The 23,110-nt window shown below is 36.6% G+C and overlaps 2 protein-coding genes and 1 pseudogene across 10 annotated transcripts; 1 reads left to right on the top strand and 2 right to left on the bottom strand.

Annotated features, from left to right (window-relative positions):
- Nucleotides 1–11,213: 11,213 nt before the first annotated feature.
- gask1b (golgi associated kinase 1B) lies at nucleotides 11,214–15,851 on the bottom strand. The gene is made up of 4 exons (XM_079479948.1): nucleotides 14,380–15,851; nucleotides 14,085–14,299; nucleotides 13,751–13,977; nucleotides 11,214–12,806 (listed from the first exon to the last, which is right to left on the bottom strand). The coding sequence occupies exons 1-4, from the start codon at nucleotides 15,209–15,211 to the stop codon at nucleotides 12,599–12,601; spliced, it is 1,482 nt and encodes a 493-aa protein (XP_079336074.1). The 5' UTR covers nucleotides 15,212–15,851; the 3' UTR covers nucleotides 11,214–12,598.
- tmem144b (transmembrane protein 144b) lies at nucleotides 15,062–20,297 on the bottom strand. 8 transcript variants are annotated; one of them, XM_079479950.1, is made up of 12 exons: nucleotides 19,570–19,748; nucleotides 19,301–19,447; nucleotides 19,112–19,234; nucleotides 18,945–19,044; nucleotides 18,198–18,278; nucleotides 17,621–17,702; nucleotides 17,425–17,498; nucleotides 17,132–17,250; nucleotides 16,900–17,019; nucleotides 16,543–16,640; nucleotides 16,404–16,457; nucleotides 15,062–16,241 (listed from the first exon to the last, which is right to left on the bottom strand). In XM_079479950.1, the coding sequence occupies exons 1-12, from the start codon at nucleotides 19,631–19,633 to the stop codon at nucleotides 16,158–16,160; spliced, it is 1,146 nt and encodes a 381-aa protein (XP_079336076.1). In that variant the 5' UTR covers nucleotides 19,634–19,748; the 3' UTR covers nucleotides 15,062–16,157. The 8 variants fall into 8 exon arrangements, 6 of the variants coding, with proteins under 6 accessions (XP_079336076.1, XP_079336075.1, XP_079336080.1 ...); XR_013787926.1 differs by having other exon boundaries at nucleotides 15,065–16,241; nucleotides 16,872–17,019; nucleotides 19,570–19,724; XM_079479949.1 differs by having other exon boundaries at nucleotides 15,366–16,241; nucleotides 16,400–16,457; nucleotides 19,570–19,724.
- Nucleotides 20,298–20,537: 240 nt separating this feature from the next.
- Nucleotides 20,538–22,722, top strand: LOC306907394 (alcohol dehydrogenase 1-like; annotated as a pseudogene). The gene is made up of 7 exons: nucleotides 20,538–20,550; nucleotides 20,660–20,725; nucleotides 21,324–21,475; nucleotides 21,559–21,641; nucleotides 21,918–22,136; nucleotides 22,229–22,506; nucleotides 22,632–22,722. The product of its transcript is annotated as an alcohol dehydrogenase 1-like (transcript).
- The last annotated feature ends 388 nt before the right edge of the window (nucleotides 22,723–23,110 follow it).

Here is a 23,110-nt window from a genome sequence, read left to right as displayed (position 1 = left end):
TTTAGCTGAGATGATCAAGCATCTTTTGTATTTTTAGCATATTGTTGTTTGTGTGGTTAACATGGATGCCTACCAGACTGAGGTGAAGAGGCAGGATATGCTACATCTGCAGTTTAGTCTATTCAATAAATCTAAAAGGCAAAAAAGAATCAGTAAATCTAAAAGGCTAAATTCAGTGCATAAGCAAAGAGCACAAAGACAAATATAAACAGAACAGCTCGATAAAGACATACCTAAACACAGTAAGTGTGGGGAAACAGAGAAAGGAGGAACTACAACATAATAAGACAACAACAGGAAGTCAGCCATAATGCAAAATACAAGACTACAAAATAAAAGACAGAAGAAAATAACAAGAACACATAAAGGCTACCTCAAATAACCATGGTGTCTAATATATTGTAAGAGAGTTTAGTTTTTAAGAAAATGACATTGATGGATGAAACTGCACTTTTAAAAAAAATGGGCTCAGCTGGACTGTTTAATGAAACACAGACTCATTTCTGAATGAAAAGGACCAACGTCATTATCAACCTTTAAACTTGATTAATGCCTCACGCTGAATTGATAATGTTATTTGGTGATTTACAAAGTAGCTGTTAGAATTAGCTTTGTACTGTATTTAAATACAAAATGAACATAATGAATAGCCTACTTTATGTTGTTCTGGTGCCTTTATAGTAGCCTTAAATATAAAATAGGAACTTAAAAGAAAATAATTTATATGCTTTGGGGATACAAACCAAATTGAATTAATTGTATTACTATGAGCTGAAGTTGACCACCAGTCTCAACGTTTAAAACAATATGTAATAGTGGCCAAAAGTGATGTCTGGGGACATGTTTGTACAATATTTGCTTTTGATGCCCACACGGGTTCAGATAACCATTTGAAATATGGGGTGTATGTGAAAAACGGACAAATCCCTAAGCTCTTGGACATTTTGGATAAGAAACTAAAGCATAGCAGGTGCTTAGTGTTGTAAAAATACAAAGAAAACCAAAAAGCGTTCAGTAAATAAAGTAAATATTGACTACTATTTAATTTAATAAAATATTATTAATATTCATGTCATATTATTTCTATATATCTAGTCATTCTCTTGAGCTGTCTTTATAAACTTCGCACATGTATTGTGTGTAATTGTTTGTGTGTAAGCATCAGTTTAAAACCCCAAAATAATTATGCAACATGAAGTTTTAAACACACTTTTAGTAATAGTTTTAAAAATGGGATGATGTCAATTGGCCAAAATTGGACATCATTGCATAAATATATATTTATATATATATATATTTATATATATATATATATATATATATATATATACCTGTGTTTGAACCATGCTTAATCTGACTGTCCAAATAATTACACAACAAAACAAAGATATTGAGTGTTCTCAGTCCTTACAGAAATCATATTCCAACATTTATAGTATCTTAGTATGGATAAGCAATAGCCTTACATTCAGTGTTACACTGACAATGATCATTATGGGAAATAATGCCACAGGCAATGGTATGCAATATGTGGTCCTGTTTTCTTTGCATCAGCAACATGTCATACTGTAAACTGAATGATTGCCCCGACTGTCCTGCAAGATTTTCGATTTCTTGGTTTGCATGAAGCTATAAATAAAGCTGTTGTTATGGCGACAAACACTGAGATGAACATTAATGCAGCTGCGATTTACACAGGACGCTCTGCATTAGTTATTGGTCTGACCTGTTTCTTTGCAAGTTCATTTCACATTTCAAAGGTCCACTCGGCAGTTAGATGACAATTTAAGGTTAGGATCATTCTGTAGTCCTGCATCAGATTTACAGAATCTTACCCACTATCAAGCATTATAAAGAACAAAATCATCAAAGAGGATTTACTTACAATCCTTGTTAGACGGGGACTCTATAATCTTAATATTTTATCTTAATTTAAAAATCTACATGGTCCATTGCATTTTACCATATTTGGTAATAGAACTATACCAAGAAAAAATTTGCCTTGGACTATAAGAAAGACTGTCTGAAGTCTGAATTATGGCTTCAAGGATAGACGTGGTGGTTTGTAGGTTTAAAACTATTTGAATTAATAGGAATGAAGACACTAACAAGCAACTATGATATTTTTGTATATATTTTTTCTCCCTACAAATACATCTTTTTAAACTCCCGTTGAAAACAACAGAAACTATCTGTAAGCACAAATAAATAGACTTCATACTCTATACTACACATTAGAGTGATGCTCTTCACCAGTTCAGTTTGTGGCATCCAGGGTGGCTTGGGATGTCATTTTTTTCCACAAGGCCAGTTCTAAATCACATTCAGAATATAGTAGGCATCTGGCAGGATCTCCTCAGAGGGTTATTAAAAAGGCTTTAATTGAATTCCTGTTGCCAGTTTTGACTAGACCAGAGAGCAATGGGAATTTAATATTTATTTATTTCTCGTACTCTGTAGTTTAACAAGAAATCTTTTCATATCTTTTTCATACATTTTCATACTTATCCCTAATTTACATTACTAAACTTTGGGTTTTGTAAAGGTTACATACCAAAAAAATATCCATGCTCTTAACCTTCATAAGCTGCAAATGTCTTGGCACGTCTGAAGACATTTATGTAAAATAAAATAAATTAAAATGCGAGATTTGTTCTGAAAAAAGGTCATTTAAATAAAAATAATAATTTAAATATTTCCGATATATATTTTCTTATGTATTTTTAAAGCTCATTATTATTCTCTGAAATCATCCTCTTAATGCTAAAAATGTCCATGTATAACTAACAACTTAAATACTATAGAATTGATTCTCGCAAGGATGATGTTAAAGTCTTCTTTGATTCACAAATAAAAAGGCTCCTGTGTCAGTCACACTGTTTGCATATCTGTTTGTAAGTTGGAAAAGAGATGTTGAATTGGTCACGTATCAACATATCATGAATATGATCATTTTCAACCTGTCGGATTTTCATCAGTTCATGGCCTGACATAAAACACTTAAATACACAGAACACTACTTAAACATCCCCGATGTCTGTGTATGTTATTGCGAAGATTTGTGAGGTATGTGAATGGAGAATGTCACAGTAAAGGCTGCATTAAACCCCTTCAGAGAGTGAAATAAGTTGGAACAGAGCGTAAAATTAAACACTAACCTAAAATCACATTAATATTTCTCATACATTTTACATCATAGCTCACTCTTAAGGCAATCATGGCTTCCGTGTAAACCATTTTTTTTAAATCAGTACTTTGAAAACCCCTCTGTGGGATCTTATTCAAGCAACACAATGTACTATAAAACACTATCTTGGTTTATAATATCCGACAGTGGACAGATATGTTATGGCTAATTAAAATTTAATTTATATCCACAAGCTCCCAGTGCTTTAATGGCCTTGAAGTCTGGATCCGTCCTATTAAAATGTCTCGCTCACATAACAGCAGTGGTCACATATTAAACACACTTAGTGCACTTGAGATTTGCAAATTTGCATTTGGAGCTTGTAACAACTACAGAGGAGCACTGCCCTCCAATGGCCATTCAAATGATTAAAATTAGATTGAGAGAGGCCTTGACAACCAGAATTTGTAATAAAATGGAAAATCACAGCTTCCGTTTGACTATTTTCCAGTCATTTTGCATGATTGTTTGTTACAGTGTAAAGATTTAGGATGCAATGAAGAACAGGGTTAACTATAAATTCAGACCATGTAGTTTTGACTGCTGCTTGAAATGAAACAAAAATCAGAAATGAAAACATAAAAATCAGGAATTATTCACAGGTTTGAAATAATTTGGACAGTGAAAGCTGAAAATTCAGCTTCAGTTGGCTTTTTCGTCTTGATTGTGAATATAGCTCTTTTACTCTGTGTTAGTCAAACTGAGCACTGAAAGTTGACTTTTCTAGAACATGTCCTTCAATCGGATGACTCATTTAGTTTAAAATAACAATTTTTCAGAAGAAGGTACACAGTACCATAGTGAGGAAAAGTTCATGTCATTTATCCATGACTCATCTTAAATGAAAAAAGCTGTGAATAAAGCAACATTTTTGCCATCTGTGCAAGATGTTCCTTTCCCTTTCTCTCTAAAAACTCTTGCAATGGAACAGTTTCCTGCTGTTAAAACAGTGTACAGGTTTCTTTATTTTGTAATTCAAATTTAAAAACCTTTTTGTTGATGGGGTACTGGACAGAAAAACAACCTTGACGTGAAATACCTTCTATCAACATATTCACTGATGTTTAGAATGTTTAACTTTGTATTATATATTTATTATAGACAAATTTTCTTCATCTGTTTTCATCTGATGAGGTGCAATCAATCCTTATAAAACTTTTTCATCCTCTGCATAGGGGTTATAGACAGTGAACAGCCAGATCTATAACAGAGTTTTTCAATCACAGCTTCTAAGCTGATATAAAAGTGTGATAGTTCTTGATTTCACAGGGTAACCTTCTCTAATGGCAAACAGAGCTCAGCTTCACAAGGTCCACAAGCCTTTTTAGCAAATATATGTTTGTCACTATTAGCAAAGTGCTTCCACCGCTCAGGTCTATGAAATCTGGAAGAAATCTTTGTTCAAGATCACAACAATGGAGAGGCTCTAATATCACAAAAGAAACAACATTGCACAAAAAATTGGAGATATTTAATGTAACAAGATTACACAATATATTGATGATTTCTGGTTTATAGATTACTCCCATTTAAAATTTTTGTTTGAAACAAAAGTGCTTCTTGTGTATGACATATTTTGTGTCCATCTGATGCTGATTCATTCACTGCTGGAAAGAGCTGCTGGCAGCACAAGTGCAGTGTCAGAGAGAACAGTGGGCAGCAAAGAGTATCTGCACAGGAACCCATCAGCATCCCGAAGAGAGACGGTTGCCATGGGAACCAGCATAAATTCTTCTTCACAAAGATGAGCAGATACTGGTGGTATCCACATTCTGCTGCCAAACTCTACATTGTTGCTCAGATAAAGAGAACAAGAATAAAGGGAAAGACAACAGCAAAGACAGACAGACACATCTATATCTCACTTCACAAAAGTGATCTGGTCAAGTTTATTTGCTTTAGGCTCAATTCTTGCTCCTTTTGTCAAAATCTAATACTAAAGGGATCGATGAGGGATACGTTTATATATTTTACATGTCCCTATACATTTTTAGTGATTAACACTTTTTTCTCATTTTTATTTTTATTATTTCTGACAAAGCCTTTAAGCCTCCCTTAGTGTATTTAAAGGGGTGGTGCAACGTTGTGTCATGCATTCTGACTTCTTTACAATGTTAAACGTGCTCATGCTTTATATGGTCATTTAACGTCGTATTACGTAGTATTTCTGTGCTCGAAACACTCCCCCAGTGTTAATACAGGTTTCGGAAAGTTATTTTACGTAACAACTTTTCTTAGTCGCTTACTGGAAAATAAGGCACGCCCACGCATCAACCATGGAGAGCGGGAGAAGGAGCATGCGCACAAGTCACTTTCACTTGTGTGCAGGAGAGAGAGAGAGCACTATGTTCACGAAGTTCAGCTGTGTTGTTTGTTTTATTATTATCCAGGAGATCGTTTGAAATTGATAGATGGGGCGGCGTTTCCAGTGCTTGAATATTCTGGACATGAACCATGCACGGTAAGTGGAACTGATGTCGGTGTTTTCTTGGCAATGTGTGCATGTGCTTTAGTTCTAACCCCCCTCCCCCCACAGGTGTCGCATGTTTTCGGAAATAATTGTACAGCTGTATCTGTGTTTCATAAATGTGATCAAACTGAAGACTCTTCGGATATTTGAAGCGTGCGATACTATTCTGTAAGTACTCAAGATCAACATGAGATATACCGAAACTGAGTTATGGCAGCTTTAAAGTCAAGTTAATATTTCTGAAACTTCCAGTGAAAAGTAACGTTAATTTATACATGGCTGGGAAGATTACTTTACAAATGTATTTCACTACAGATTACAAAATACTGCCATGATCGTGCTACATTGTGATGTGCTGTCACTGTCAGTTGCACATGGGGGCTGTTTTGGTCCTGTCAGTTTTACCCACATGTGGTGGAGCAATCAGTGCTAACTCACAGCGCAGCTCGCAGCCTGCACCTGTGGCTAGTTTGCCATCCCTTATATTATCCTGTCCCTGTCTTCTGTTGGTGTGGGTATATCTTATGTGCTGTATTATGTGCAACTGTCTAACCTCTTTTGAACTGTGTCCAGGACCCTCATGTGAGGATTTAATAACGCCTTTTGTGTGGAGAGTGAGGCCGGACTGGGAGTGCTAGACTGAACCCTATCAGTCATCCTCTCTGCCTACTGTTCCAGTAGATATGAGTGCAGAAAGCACAAAACCACGTCATTATTTTTTGTTTCCAAGTGACATTTGTGTTTGCTGTGTTTTGTTTGGTTTTCTGAGATTTTTGTTGGAAACTGCATTTAAGTCCTTCCGTTCTGTGACAAATAAATGCTTTAAAAAGTAATCTGTAACATATTTTGTTAGATTACACAAATTTTGTAATTTAATCTAAATACTTAAGAATACTTTGTAATTCTAATAAGGTACATAAAACAAGATTCAACTGTGTACATTTTTTGATGTGGCAATTTGTAAAACATTAAGTAAGTTTGACTTGTGGAGCATGTGCAAACTTCTATTATGTAAATAGCTTATTCAGGACATTACCAAATACAATTACCATGCAATTTCTATGAAACCAGAACCCTCTTTTTTTGTTTAAATTATTCAAATTTTGCATATTCGGCAAGAAATAGGAAATGTATGAGCATAACTGTAGGTTCGTATGCTTAGATTGTCAGAGTCAGAGAATCACAGATTGCTGGTCACATTAATTGCATGTAACAGTTTATAATAATGTTTAAATGAAATAAATGACAAATTCCAAGTAATCACTTTGATAATCTAAAATACTTTTTGTATGTAACTGTAATTTAATGTTGAAAGTCAAATTAACTTTCACAGTCTATATATAATCCACATTTTGAGAGTGTGGATTATATATAGACTGTGAGTGTTAATTTGACCTTTTTAAACACTGGTGATTTTGCTGTGTAACTGTAATGAAATGCAGTTACTCAAATTTTTTATTTTAAATACGTAACTAAGTTACATGTATTTCATTACTCCCCAGCCCTGGTTTTATATTACAGAAAACATACAAAGTGTAATTTAAAGCCTATAACATTAGACAGTAGATGGCAGTAGAGTTTTATACGTCACGTGTAAAATTGACATATTAATGGTATAAATTCCTGTATGCAGGTGGAGTTTGGAAAAAATACCAGACAAATATCACAATGTTTCAGAAAATTTCTGCTGGGTGTTATACCCTAATCTTGTATTGACTTTGTATTCTGATAAACAAGTAACCCTTCCCTTTTTTGAGTGGATAAAGTTACACCACAAGCTCTGTTAAAGACTTTAAATGAGCTATTGAATCTGTTGAACTGCTGAAGACATTCTAAATGGTTCATAAAGGACTTCTGAAATGTGTTTTGACTGTTGAACCCTAAACTAAACTGTGACAGGATTTATTTATTTCATCATCCTTTGGCAGTTCAGACAAACACTATTAAAAAAATAATTCTGGGTTTGAACGTACCAATCCTGAGTTTAAAGAGTGCACCTAAATAAATAGTTTTTCTTATTTTAGAGAGGATTTTCCCAAACATTTGGCTTCTTGTTTACATGAATCAGAAATTATTTATTTGATCCCATGGTTGCTTACTGGAAGAGTCAGCATTTCCTGGCATGAAGAGTGTGTTAACACAGAGGAAGAGAGGAAAAGGTTAAAGAATGACTAAACTGAGGTCTGGTGCTATTCCCTCTTGCCTTCAGATGACGTTGAACAGCAGGAATGAAGTTTTGCCTCCGTCTCTGGTCCATCCTGCCACATTAGCTGGCTGTGTGCTCTAAGCTGCCCATTCCTGTTTGTCTTCCTGCTTGGGTCATTTCCCAGAAGGTCTTTACAGCATGTTAAAAGGAAAATAGGAATGATGATTTGTTCTTAAGCCTTCAGCAAAAAGTTTAAGTATTAAAAGGTGCAAATTTAATCCCAAAATAATTTCCCGAAAGTTCCCCAAAAAGAAATGTATATTATTTTTAATTAAGTAAGGTAACTGTTTATGTATTTACTTTTCCTGACCTTTGATTCTCATCCATTCCAACATATGCCTTTATCCACACTGAACTCTAAACATAGTTTTACAGCTTCTGTTGGTAAATTTGACATTCTGGATATGTTCCAACATCAGTTTGTGTTTAACGTCCAGCAGCTGTCGTAGGTCTTGATTTACACGCTGTATCCGTCCTAGTTGGAGCCAGCATATATTCAAGCTCCCAAATAGACACCCTCCAAACATGACCTGCCTTCTTTATGAGCTGGTATTTCAGCTGAAACTACTCATAAATCAACTGATACAATAACAAATAAAGGATCTGCGTGCCTCTACATCAGTTTTTTCATGACATGTCTATCAAAAGTTAACTCTATGCACAAGTCAATTAACCAGCATTGAAGACATTTGTGGCTTTTTGGATACTGACTGTGGTTAAACTCAACATGGGTATAATTACACAATGGAAGCAGCAGTCAGCAGCAGTCTTCAGTCTAAAAAAAGGCATGAGTAGGCCTGTGCTCAAAAATCTCTAAATACATTTTCCACATGTTCAAATGATATTCAGCCTGAAGCTCTAGTCAGCTGGTCTGGTCTCATAGACTTATCATAGAGTTATTATTCAAAATGATATGAAGAGTTTGGTTCCAAAATGCTGTTTTTAGAATTTTCAAAAATGTTTTTATTGATATTATGTTATAATGTTTTTATTGTGTTAGTAAGCTGTATTTTTTGTTATTATGGCTTACAACTGTAGTTTGATATGAAAGCATAATAGATGTTAGATCTCTGTTATCCTCTGGTACGGAATGGAAACTTGTTGACTTTTGTGGCACTTGCTTTGTGAACACAAAAATGAACAATTGATGTAATTTCAAAAGGCCTAAAAATCACATTATTCAGTCGTATTTTATTCCTGACCGCCATGGGAATATAATATATCATATAATAAGAATATCCTATTGAATTATAAATATAAATAAAACAAAAAAACTCCCTAAATATTGTATTATTATTGAATACAAATATTATTGAGCAAATTTATATTACGTTGATTTCACAAAAAAAGTTATAAGTTAGTATAGGTGTGACCCCTAAATGAGGAGCACCAAAGGGTTAATTTTGGTGCTGATCTAAAAGACTGTTCTAAAGTGTTCTTTTTCACATCTATATTTAGTGAAAGGACACTACTGTAGGTTCCTCATAACAAAGCAATGCCTGTGTATATCAAACAGCAGCATAGACGCCAGTGTGAGGCAGATTCCATGGTCTGCTTTTATATCTGGACATGTGAATAAGCAAAGCGTGCTGCTCGTCTAATCTCGTTCTCATGTAGGGTTAACCCCCAACACAGAGGAAGCTTAGAGTGAGCTTTTGTCAACATGCCAGTGACTATTCTCACACACATACACACAAACACCGACTCCACATCATAATCTCACAGGCATAGCTTATTTTACTCTTTGTTCCATGTGCATGCATTCCTTTCAGGCAGACAAAGGGACACATAATATAGTGTCAAGAGGTGAGGGGTGCAAAGAGAATTTAAGAGCGAGAAAGGGACAGACAGGCAGAGTGTGACCGTAGTTTTAATTTTTACTCACCCTTATGTCCTTCCAACATTCACATGAATTTGTTTTATAAAATGACAATTCATGGTGATCACATTCATCCAATCCTGTGCTCTAATACATATCTATTCCAAAATTCTTCCACTCCACCAGCTCTCAAATAAGATATGTCACTGCCAACAAGCTTCTGTGGTACTTTCATTATATATTGTATACTGTTTGGAATGTATACAGGATAATATCCTGTATCCTGACTGATATGGGCACTATCTGCTAACACTGTATCACAGAAAGTATAGTGTGAAGATTCTTCAATCGATGTTTGGGTTCCACAGAATAAAGGATAACAGCACAGATATTTGAACAAATAAATGTTTTAGTTTTCAGTATTGCTTTAACTTATCTTTTATTCCGTTCATACTCATGCTTGATTTTTCAGGGAACCGTTAAACAGCTTGTTCCATGTTGTTCACCCTGACAGCTGTGCACGGTCCCCAAAGAGAGATTACACTGGACAAAGTTCAGGAACAACTGAAGATATCCTGGCTGGCTGCCTTGTGTGACTGTGGCGTGTTGTGCTGTTTTTACACACAGATAGCATATTTCCTTTCCTAGATAAAAACTCATGAACAACATAAAGCTCAGTAGATCTCAACTCTGGAACTGAAAACATCCTTTATCTCATCACAAAGTGCATTATCAGGTCATAACATGTCCTAACGTGTGGAAACCATTCGAGAGATATTCAAAATCTTTTTAGCCCTCTGTTTCATACTTTAAATTTTTTGTTTCCGAGGCAATATTAATGTTGAGCAAGACTCATCTCTCAGAGATGCCGGGGGGGGGGGGTTTGGGGTGGGATAATGTGATCTTGTTATGTCTACAGTCTCACTCTTTTGACCAAAGGTATGAGCTTTCATCTGTACTTGTTTTCTCGTCTGTATGATTTCAAACCCACATAAAACCAACTACGTCTGCCACTCAGGTGGGATGTTGCCGGGGTGGTGTTGTCATAGCAACAAAAGAAAAAAGAGAGTGTTCAGGCAGTGAGCAACAGTAAGAATGGAAGCACATGAGTGTGGGTAAATGAGAGGATAATTTTAGGCTAGGATATGTTTGGAGGTAAACATCTGTGGATTGAGTGACAAATAGGTTGATAATAACATGGAATGATTAAATTCTGTTCAAGAATGAAATGAAAGTGCTAATGAGATATTCAGCTGTCTTTTGCAAGTCTGGTTAAGGTCACACGCTTGAGAAAGAGAGAGCAGGAGCGAGATAGAGAATTAGTATTTTGAAAGAGTGGTAACATTTTAGCATTAGACATCATCAGCACAAATGGCATAAAAGCTTCCTTGTTCGGATGTGAATTGTTCATAGAATGAAACCAGCTACTGTGTGAAAGGACAATGAAGGAAATGAAAGAGTGGGAAAAAATGAACATTGCATTTGGTATGTTATAGCAGGCACTGAAATAAAATGAGATCATATGCAAAGTCAGATCTCAAAAGATCTTTTATTCCTTTTGTATACCTCAGGGACACACTAAGAGTGCTTGTTTGTGCTTTTTCAGTAAAGAAAAAAATCTTTGGTGGCAGTTTTAACACATACATTTAAGAGACACGTTCATCTGTCAAACTAATTATGCAAACAGTCTTACACCGTATGGAAAAAAACTGCATTAATATGGATGCTAAGATGAGCAGATGAGGCGATTTGACATTCCGATTTTTGTTTGGCAAACGAGTGTGGCAAGACACAGCAAGTCTAAAGAGCAGTGAGAACAGTCCTGAATTCTGGCTATGTCTGCCAAATATTAAGTATTTTCACATTCATAAAAACGTTCTTGTGTGTGCATATTTGAGTGGGTTTATGTGTCTGGTTCTCTTTCATAAAGGAGTTACTTTATCAGGGAGAGCTGGCTGGCAAACCAAACCGCAAATAAGAGGAACAGAAAAGAAAGAGATGGCGGAACACATCTGACCTCTAGCTGAAATATTGCTGCGCTCAATAGATAGAAAAAAATGTGAATTAGAACTGTAAATGAAACACTTCTTCATTACAACCATTATTATGCCCACCAGAAATTTGCTGTACTAAAATGCCATTACCACTTTTCAATGGGCTAATGTGGAACACATTTTTTTAATTAGATTTTTACAATAACACACAGTACAAAGGTGAACACTTTTCTTTGTATAATGAATACTGTGTTTTATTAAAAAAATGATAAAAGTGCAACATTAACCATGTTCATAATGTTAAAAGCAGGCACAAGACATGCACTTGAATATAGCATGAACTACCTTGAAAAGCTGTTTTCCAAAGAAATTTAACAAATGTATGAAAATCTGAAAAGAGCATGTATCTGTGAAAACAAGAGGCTCTAGGCTTGTTTTATGAAAAAACATGCAGGAAATGTCTCTACTAAAGATATAAAAACAAATGACAGCACAACGCACTATAAATAGTACAATACCATCTGACCCCAAGACACTAGGAATTAGAAGACTGTCAGTCATTTTGAGGAGATTTCAAACTTCAGGTTTGCTGACATTCGTGTGTGGGCATATGGGGGTGAAAATTAGTGTAACTGCTAATATCGCTTACAGCGCCTCGTGCAATGTCCGTGGGGCAAAAGATAGCCTTAGACTTTAGTTAGAGTTAAAGAGAAGTATGTAGAGTCATAGGAGACTTCCTAAACTGTTGATATTGAAGCATATTAATGCAATAGACAGAAGAGCTAAAGGACATCAGCAATAAAAATAGCAGAAAGACTTTTGGTTTTTGAAGTGCATAGCGTTTTTACTCTTCTTCGGCATATGAAGTTAGTGAAAACATTAACATTTGATGGAAGGCAAGTTGATGATATTTGAGGCTCCCTCAAGAGTTCATTGGTACTACTTTAATACCATGGGCATTAATGTAAGTGAGCAAGACTTTGGCTCTTCTCTCAATTACGTCAATGAGTTTTTCAATGCCTTGACGGCCACCCTGGCTTTCCCAGTACTGCTGATCTAGGAACAGTGACTGCAGGAGCCTTTCCCTGAGACGCTGAGACCTCAATACAGATATGGACTGCTCTGGTAGCCTGGTGGGGAAGAGTAAAAATATTGGATTATATAGAATATTTATCATAATTTTATACTAACGTATAAATTTGAACTACGATACTGATGTCTTCATCTGACTTAATCCTACACGAGTCTATGCGAATAGCACTTTTAATATGATTTAGCTACTAATTTTGATGACGGTAACATTACTGAGAGCATCTTTAAATCAAAACGGATTGAGCAACATGATAAAAAAATATTAAAAATCACACTATAAAATACTGCACAGGTAAATATGATTTTTTTAAATCATTCCAACCATGATAGTGTTCAAAGCACATTATATGCTAGTAAGCAAAACCAATGAGAGAAGCCGGCTGTGCTAAAGGCCCACAATTTTTTCTGATTTATGTTATTGCACAAGTGGGCTGGCTTTCCCAGAAGTATCACATTAGCAGCATTGCCATCAGAATCCCTAAGCTCAGACAGAACGTGTCAGATTGTTGCTGTATGTGTTTGCTTACGTCTTCAGTGGTGTTGTGGAGGTGTTGGCTTACAGAAAGTTCAAACTTGTGGTCTCACAGTAATGAATCTTTAGTTGCTGTTTGTTAGAATTTTCCAAAATATCACCAGTTGTCTGGTAAGCACTTTTGGTGAAGAAGCCCTGGTGGCGTGTGTGTGTTTTAAAACACAGGGCACTCATAAATGGAAATAGTACTATAGTATTATATACTTTTATAATACAATTCTGTTCAAAGTACAATACAATTGTCTTTAATCAGGCATGTGAATAAATCATTTTGAATCAACATCATTGGACCACAATCTGTGATATTTATGTCTGCTCAATCAAAACAATTTGGCAATCAACAAAATTGAAAGATATTGACCTTCCTTGACACAAAATCATTATCATGAGATCCAAATGAGAGAAAATAAAAATGTGTTAGATGTGTATGTTTGTTGTAGATTTACTCACTCTTTAATCCCTTCCAGTAGTTTGAAGTTTAGATTTTCTTCATCTCTGTCAAAGTAGCCCTTGTTGTTCAAGAAAACCAGGTGGCGCGGATCATGTTTGCGGTGGAAAATATGTGTCAGCTCTACGCTCTCCTTGTCTTTACATTCTCCATGGTGACCAAGCTCAACACAGGTATCCTCCAGGCGGGGCTTGAACCCACAACAATTTCTATCTAGGCGTTCATAAATCTGAGAAGAAACACACCAACTTGATTTTGTTATTTCATTTCATCAGTTAAAAAATGTTGTGAATGAGGAAAGATGCAGTATAGTACTTAAAGAACTGAGTAGCCTACCTGAAGGAGGAAATCAAAGACTACCAGCCTGCTCCATTCATGGTGATGTATGCTGGTGCAGCCCCACTCTGCTTTAGGGGTGACTCCTTTATGCCAACACTTGTGTTTGAGAGAGGCTTGGTATGAGCCCCAGGTCAGTCTCTCAGAGGTCTGATCTGCATCAGCTACTGGGCTTACAGAAGGATCCCACAACACCACTGGACAAGACTGACCATCTGAAACAACATAAGTTATGTTTTCCTTAGCTCATCGTATGCCACATACACACAAACAATAAAAGAAAACCACACTTTACCTCCAAGAGCATGAAATCTTCTGCTGACAGTGGGTGAAGTCCTATTAAGACCTAAGACCCTATCCAGATGAAATGCAAAAACCTCACTCACATCCAGGGGGCTCCTGACCACACCGCAACATTTGCCAGGCTCGTGAACATCTTCAGTGCGGTTTATCTCACTTTTAAATAAAATGAAAGAAGAAAATCTCCGAAGTGTGACTTCTTCAATGTGCGTAATTGTGCTATCCGCTAGAAAGCGCATATCCGCGATATCCTCATCGCTGAACCATTGGGGAGCTCTCTGACTGTATATCCTAATGGAGGACGGATCACTGCCATACAGTCTGTCTATTTTATTAAATCTATCGGAATGTCCCAGAAGTTTCCACGATCTGTCATTTGTGTTTGAAGTGTGCTCGTCCTTATTCGCTTTATTCCGTGTGCCATCCTGCGCGTCCTGGTGTCTCACTCGAACTTTCTTTTTACGGAGTTTCGGTCGCACTGTGCCTCTGATATTAGCTGGTTTGTGCCGCTTGGATTTCAGTGTTATGTACACCACATTAGACCTAGTCGGACTAAAAGACTCGTTTGCATCCCCATCCCTGACTCCATCAGTGAACTCCGGGTCACTTCTACCCTGACCAGTCCAGAGATCTGGACGTTTGTCTCTGTTAGTCGTGTTATTAACATAAACAGTAAAAAACAAGTAGATAAAGCACACAACAGCAACAAACAAATACTTTCTTGTAGAGGAATAACTCTTACAGCAGTTGAATAATCGCCAAAACGATATGGACCAATAAAGCAGAGAGTTTGCAATATTTCCAGGACGGATTGAACGCGTATTCATTGGACGATTTCCTTCCTTTCACGAGAGTATGGCATGTTTTTTTTATATAAAAATGATAAAAAAAAGCATCTTCTCCCCGTTAAGCTCAAGCTGTAGAATGAATAGACAACTGTCCCGACGTCGGATCAGCTGAGAAAACAGTCCCAAATTGACAAGAATGTCGCGTATCCTAAAGCCACACTGCCAGCGAGAGACGCGTCAAAACTAGAAAGCAACCTTTATAAACTATGTCGTTTACACTACATGTGCATGTTCGAGTGACCTCATTAACTTAGTTTAAGTAAATATTCCCATGTTTACATTCCCAGCATTAAAGATAGATGATGGTGACAGTGCGACTGTTCACGCTCAAATAATTTCACATGGCTTCAAAACATTTACTCCCAACCTTGCGTAGGTTTAATCATTTATCAGATTTTTTTTACCTACGGGGAATTATAAAACTAAAAACAGCACAAGCTATTTGTCAACCCTCATGCAAAGAATGGAAAGTCTATAAGAGTACATTTCCAAAACAGGAAACTGAATCACGAACCGTTCTGTCAGGAAGACCCCGCAAAACTAATGACTGTATCACATGTTAACAGGAAGAAGCTGTACTCAAGTTACCATGACAACTTCAAATTTAAAACAATCTTCCTTTTCTGAATATTGCAAACATGTCATGTGGTTTCCAATAAAGCAGATTAGAAAACTGCCTTTTTATTTGGAGAGCACAGGATAACATACAATACACAAACTTATTCAAGTCAGAAGGGGAACCAGTATTTCATTCCAAAAAAGTGTGTGAAGGTACAGAACACAGAACTAATTTTTACAGCATTGGAGATGAGAACATTTGAGACCAAGTGCCACTGAATACTCAATGTGATAGGACTTTGGTGACCGCAAAGCTGATAGAAGATATATCCGCCATTGCCATCTTGTGGTTATATCGTGTACAGACTTAAAGCTTCGAATAAGCTGTTAGGATGGAGCCAGCTAGGACGACACAAGATGCCAAAACAAACAGCAGCAGATTCCCGAGTCCCTGGGTAATACAATTATTATCTGTTATTTATGTATTCTTCATAAGATGTGAACATTTAATTTGATATACACTTGGTATTGCAATGCTTCGGACATATGCATTTGTCAGACACTTTTATCCAAAGCAGCTGAAACAAAAGACTGCATAATTCCCGTTACCTACTTTGACCTCTTTAAATACCACACTTCCCCACAGGGCAGCCACTAAACCATATCCCTGAAAACAAAGCAGGAATTGTATTATTATAAGATAAACAATGCAACATAAAACAAGACATTTATTTTGCCTGTACAATACTTACAGCATTAATTATAGGGAATGTGATCACTGCACTAAGGTAGTAATTTGCCAAAAGCCAGGCATATGTGGCTATTCCCCACATCAAGCCACTTAAGAAACCTGCATGGAAGACATCAGTTAAGAAATGCAAAAACCCAGAATAGTAGACAGAAAAAGGGGACTGAATTATAAACAAAGGTACAACTTTCAATGGCTGACAGGTGTATTTAACACAATTACATTAAATCATATGGAATTTAAAAGCAACATGTTGCAAAATAGCCATTGAAAATACATCAGATAATGCTTTTAAAATAAAGGTGATGCAGGGAAACATAATAATGTTCCTACATTAAATGTGATGTATGAGCAACATTACTAGGCAAGATAGCTCTGGGGTATATCCGAGGTCTGTTCTTCATGGCCGCACAGTAAGCAAGAAAATACACTGTGCTTGTGAGGAAAATTCCACTGTAATGGGCAAAGCAGTAGTCAATTTCTGTAATGGATTGCAAAAGAAATTAGAATAGGCGATAAAATGTTTGTTAACACATAGCATTAAACAAGAATACAAAATTCTCAAAATATTCTTAACTCTTTCGCAAACATACCATTCTGACTGGATCCTGTGAACATACTGGAATTGGTTTTGGCACTGACTTTAATATAAAATACGGGCACAAAAGAACAGCCATAAAGGACACCTGCAAATATGGCCAAGATGCAGCCCCTGAAAACAAGAGGATATTGTACAAAATTAATATTCTATAGATTTATGTAATTTTCTCTTTCATAAAACGGAGCTTCCACAGCTTAAAATAAGTTACTTGAATTTTTACAAGAAAACAAAACTATGTATTTTTTTCCCAGCAGAGTAGAAATTGTTAGGCCTACAGATACATACAACACTCTCTTGCTCCTTGGTGAAATCGTGTCCACCCATGAATCACTGGAACTTGTGTTGTCAGGGTTGAACCTCTAAAGACAAATACACACAGTCAGCAAAAGCAAGATGTATATGCATCAGAGACAAAATACACCAACACACATCCTAAACAGCATGCAAAACCTTAGAATGCGAAAGCCCCTTACAAACTCACCGTGTCATCAATCAACAAAGGCATGGCTTCAGCAGATGAACGTTTCTGAACATCGCTTTTCACAAAGAAGAATATGATGGCACTAAAACGAAGACATAACTGTGTTACAGAAAAATCTAGACAGATCCAAAGGGTTTTCCTCAAAATAAATTAAAGAACTAAATGTTTTAGTCTGTCCTGCAAGAATCAGATAGAACGGAGAACCAATAAAATTTGACTTCAGGTCTTAGCAGGGGATTTATTCTTTCCTTACACAGAATATTGCTTTTTCAATTTCAGAAAAGCTGGTTATAAGGCGAGTGAAGCAGGAGCACATTGATCTCAAAGAGACCTTTGCGACTGTATCTCTAAAAATCCAATCTGAACAGAAAAATTGTCTATGTGTTAAACGGTGTGCTTGGAGCAACTTTCCATATACAGTATGGGTCTCAGCCAGTCTCTGCAAATTTCCTGGGAACCTGAAACCCTCACAAACAAAATATCTTTGTGGTTTTCCATCAAAGGTTTTGCATGTAACTGCTTCAGTACATCCTGTACCATGTTAGAAAATTAAACAAGAACCCCCATTTTATCCTACCTGAGCAAACAAAGGCCTGCTCCACAATAATTGAGTATGGGTTTGGATACCTCCTCTGGATGCAACCCAAACCAACCAAATCTAGAGAAACACAAATTTACAATCTTAGTTTGCCTGTTTATGTTCACAAATGGGCAATTCCATGAAAATGTCAATCTTACCATGAAAAGAAGTTTTTACAAAGGGGGATTTCACTATGGTTACAGCACAGATATCAATATTCTGTGGTTCAAACACCCATGTGAGATCTCTCTTCAATTCATTTTTCGTGCATGATTTTTCAAATCCATAATGTTTCGTATTCCACATAGTCGGACACATGAAAATGAAGTAACTTATGTTCTTTGAGGAGGCATGTCTTCATTCATTGGGAATTATTTCTTCAAGATTGTGCAGTTTATGTCACAGAAACCCTACAAAGTTTGCAGTCTCCCAAAAACCACATCCTTTTTGTCACATCCATAACACACATTTATTTCCCCTCTTTAAAAAAATATATTCGTAACAAATTAATTCTTTGAACATTTTTATGTCACATCCATAATGTTGTAATTGCCTAAATAATAAAACACATATACATGTGTTTGTTTATTTCCAATAAACTGCTAAGAAAGGATTTTCAATGGAAAGAGCCCATCATAGCTGGTAACTTGCATTCAATAGTACCACTGCAAAGACCATCTTGGTACTTCCATTCACATTTTTTTCCACAGTTTGCGCTTTACGTCAAAGATCAAGAACATTTACCTTGAGCTTGCCCATCCAATTAGTAGTCCACTGGATCCCCAAAGCAAAATTCCAAGTCCAAGGCCAATAAACTTCACAACTGGCACAGCGGTTATATTTCCTGAGAGAAAATATGGGTTTCCTCAAAACTTCAGCGTATATTAAACATACACTCACATACACTTTACCAGTGGCCCAAATTGCTCCCCCGAGCATAGCTGCAGGATGGGATCTAGATGGGTGAGACAAAATGTCAACCACCAGTCCAACGAACCATATCGCGGAGCAGGATACCCACTGGAAAAACATGCCTGAAACAAAACAGATTATCAGATAGGACCGATGGTTTGAAGGATAAAATAAGATACACTCCTCACCATCTCCAGTATCTATCGTTTTAACAGGAACAAAGTTACTTCCATATAGCAGTATTGCAAACACGCATGCCACAAAGCCATATGTTGTGTCTGTAAAGTTGGCTTCATTAGAGGAAAATACCTTGGCACTGCTTGTGCAAGGGCGCTCTAGACAGAAAACAGGATTTGTAAAAAAACATACGACCGAACCATGTTTAATATCAGCTGTAAGGTTAGGAACTGTGTCAATCAATGTATTAAACTTCTTTCATTTATAACATGTTATATACCTTCAGCTGACAATGTACTTAAGCATGTTACAACAAAAAGCACAATAACAGCTACAACAGCCATGAGTCCTCTTATATAGAACCTCAGTGAAAGACAAAAACATTTGTTATTGTGGGAAAAAGGTCAAATGGTTTGTTGTAAACCAGCTGTCATTAATTGACCACACTTAGCTAATGCCAATTTACTCTGATCACTAACCAATTAACTTATTTCCAAACAATGTGGCATTGAACAGCGTGTCAATAAAATATATTGCTAATTCAAAGCTGATGACGGAAATATATGAGATATTTTTTATTGTGCATTCCAATTAATATCAATCAAACTGCAGTTGGTTTGTTTTGATTTTAGCCACGATAACTCAAACAAATACAGCTTACTAACACAATACAACTCGATAACATAAAATAAAACATACAAAATACGATCACCTCATTATGGAAATCTTCATATACAACATTGTTAACATGTTGCCTACCTGCCAGTTGTGTGTAACAATAGTTGAAACTTGCACTGTAGCACTTTGCGTTACTGTCTTTTTAAGCTGACTCGTTCGTTGTTCTCACTTTTGTAATTCCCTTTGGATAAATGCCTACATGTAGAGTGTTTTTAAAAAGGACATATTGATCTCACCCGGCTTCCAACATGTTCCAATAGATGGCGATCGCGTTTAACGTTCCGCCAAGATTGAACAGGGGAAGAAAGCTCAAGTGTCAACAAACACCCCTTGATCATCGATGAACCACTGCTCTTTATGCAAAATAACATTAATACATACCATATACATTTGCCACGTGGGTGCAAGCTTATTTGCATGCAGTCATTTTAAATATCTTGCCTTGGCAGAATTTAAAAGTAAAATGTTTTCATGCGGAAGATTCTTTAAACACACAACATCATATCAGTTGTCAAACACGTTTTGTTTGTGTAAACCTTTAGGAGGCTATAATGAAAATGTAAAGTTGTCATGGAAACTGAGGGTAAGGTACGTGGTAACTGAATTACAGAATCACATTAGTTGCTCTTCAGTTTAAAGCATATGTCATACATACTGTATGTGTTTTCTAAGGTGATTAAGTGCAAGTCAAGCCTGGGAAGCAGGAAAACCCAGTGTCCATTGAGGAAGTGGAGGTTGCTCTACCCAAAGCCAATGAAGTGCGCATTAATGGGTCCACTTACATTATTCATTAAGGCTCCATAAAGTTAATAGATATGAATTAGAAATTTAAATAGTTCTCACTCAAATGAAGTTTTATGTATTGACAATATGTTTAAGGGGATAGTTCAACCATAAATGAAACATTTGTCATCATTTACTCGCCACCGAGTTGTTCCAAATCGGTATAAATGTATTTGTTCTGATAAACACAGAGGAATATAGTTGGAAGAATGCTTATAACCAGACAGATTTTGCCCCCCATTGACTACCATAGTAGGAAAAAATGACAATGGTAGTCAAAAGTGCACAAGAACGATTTGCTGCCCTACATTCTTCCAAATGTTTTCTTTTGTGTTCAACAGAACATGAGGAAGTCTTTTATCATTAATGCAGATTTGGAACAGCTCGAAGATGAGTAAATTATGATAGAATTTTGGGGTGAGGTATCTCTTTAACTGGCTCAAGTTTTGGGGTGAAAATACTAACACGCCTTATATTTTTGCACAGTCCTGTGTGTCCATAAACCACTACCGTACAGATTTCACTGTATGATTATTACCATACTAATAAATCTGTTGAGCCATGTTACTGTAGATATCAGCATCTGGAGTGTGCCACCCCGATTGGCCTTACCTGAACGATAAAGCTTATAAAATGAGTCCCCGCCCTTTTCCCTTTGGTTCTGGGACATGAGGGGGCTTGAGTGGTGGAGAGTGTTGGACCAGGTGTGACAAAGTTGTCCAAAGGTAAACAATCGGAAAATAATTGAAAATAGTGCAGCCGTGCCAGTTGTCGTAACTCAGACAGTTGCATGACCATGTGTCTGTAGGAGATAAAGTTATTACTCTGTACCTGCCACAGTGTGGACGAGCGGTGTCTGAGCCCAAAGACAAACCTCTGCCCTAAAAAATGGTGAGAAAAAACCCTTATACAACATTGTTATATTTTTAAACATCACCTTTAGATAGGAAAGAAAAGTTTATTTATATTTATTTAGATATATTTACGTTTATTTAATAAATATATTATTTTAAGGTCCAGTGTGAAATATGTTTACGATAGATCCTCCAAAAAGTGACACACTGGACTTTAACATGATAATATTGAAATATTTTTTTTTTATTGCTTTTAAAGTGATTATCAATGCTTATATTTGCTAAATGTATGCACACTTTATATCCCTTTAAGGCAGAATACTCTACAAGGTGTTCTTACAGATTGCACCAGCAGAATCACTTGCAGGAATCAACAGGTTCATCAGTTTATTGGTATCAGCAACTTCTCTGAATACACTGTTGTGCCAGTGGACAATGTCACCAAGATTCACCCAGACGAACTACTGGAGAAAGTCTGTCTGCTGGGCTGCGGGTATCTACTGGATATGGGGCAGCAGTGAACACAAGCAAAGTGTGTTTGTTGCAAGATATTTTTCTTAAAACAATGCATCACATACCACCACAGTACTGTACGTTACATTAGAGTTGTTATTCCTCCCGCAGGTAAAAGCTGGTTCTATGTGATCAGTGTTTGGTTTGGGAGCTGTCGGGCTGGCAGCTGTCATGGGATGCAGGGCCGCTGGTGCCGCACGGATTATTGCCATTGACATCAACCTGAAAATATTTTAGATTGCCAAGACATTTGGAGCAACTGAATTTGTGAACCCTTAAGACCACTGTAAACCCATTCAGGAGGTGCTGAAGGAGTTGACTAATGGCGGTGTTGACTTCTCTCTTGAATGCATGGGGAATGTGGCTGTTGTTGTAAGTGCCAGCAACTGGTATTAAGAAAAGTAGAAGATGAGGTGATATTACATGAAACTGAAGTAAACATATTTGCAAGTCAAGTTGAAATGTAGTCATAAGAGAAAATATTTTATTTGTAACTAATAGGGATTCCACTTAGGTTGGCTTTGGAAGCGTGCCGTCCTGCAGGGGGGATTTGTGGGATTGTGGGCTGGATTGAGGTGGAGGAATTTACACTGACTTTAGATTAAGTTAACCAGGCCTTTGGGTCTGTGGGAAAAGGCCAGTTTTGCATTAATAAAGACAATCATGATTACATTGGTTTTCATCAGTTATTTCTGTGTGTAGTGTGAATATGGATAATTATCGTCATTTTTTGTTAATGATATGATCTCTCTCCTCAGTATTTGTACAGTGATCAAGATGTGACATGATGGAGTTGACGGCCCTTCTCATTCAAAAAAAAGATGCTCACACTATCAGTCCTTCCCATTGGTCTCTATGTTCCGCATCAACATTTTATACTATACAGGTCAATTTAATCTTCTTGCATAAAGATCTGTGCACAATAAAATAGTTGGTCTGGTTGTCATCAACTGTATATAGAGACTGAGGATACATTACAGAGTGAAATATACC

This window comes from Barbatula barbatula, assembly GCF_947034865.1.
Source record: "Barbatula barbatula genome assembly, chromosome: 18".
In the NCBI taxonomy this organism is placed as follows: domain Eukaryota; kingdom Metazoa; phylum Chordata; class Actinopteri; order Cypriniformes; family Nemacheilidae; genus Barbatula; species Barbatula barbatula.
The sequence above is the reverse complement of the archived record's forward strand: the minus strand, read 5'-3'. Positions and strand labels throughout refer to the sequence as shown.

Excerpts from the sequence above, each read along its gene's own strand:
- gask1b (XM_079479948.1), bottom strand. The coding sequence starts at position 15,211 with ATGAATACGCGTTCAATCCGTCCTGGAAATATTGCAAACTCTCTGCTT. Across the intron at positions 14,300-14,379 it reads AAGATTTCATGCTCTTGGAG|ATGGTCAGTCTTGTCCAGTG; the intron begins GTAAAGTGTGGT and ends ATGTTGTTTCAG. Across the intron at positions 13,978-14,084 it reads TCTTTGATTTCCTCCTTCAG|ATTTATGAACGCCTAGATAG; the intron begins GTAGGCTACTCA and ends GTTTCTTCTCAG.
- tmem144b (XM_079479949.1), bottom strand. The coding sequence starts at position 19,633 with ATGGCTGTTGTAGCTGTTATTGTGCTTTTTGTTGTAACATGCTTAAGT. Across the intron at positions 17,499-17,620 it reads CTTTGTTGATTGATGACACG|AGGTTCAACCCTGACAACAC; the intron begins GTGAGTTTGTAA and ends ATTTGTCTTTAG. Across the intron at positions 16,242-16,399 it reads ATTTAAAGAGGTCAAAGTAG|GGACTCGGGAATCTGCTGCT; the intron begins GTAACGGGAATT and ends TGTATTACCCAG.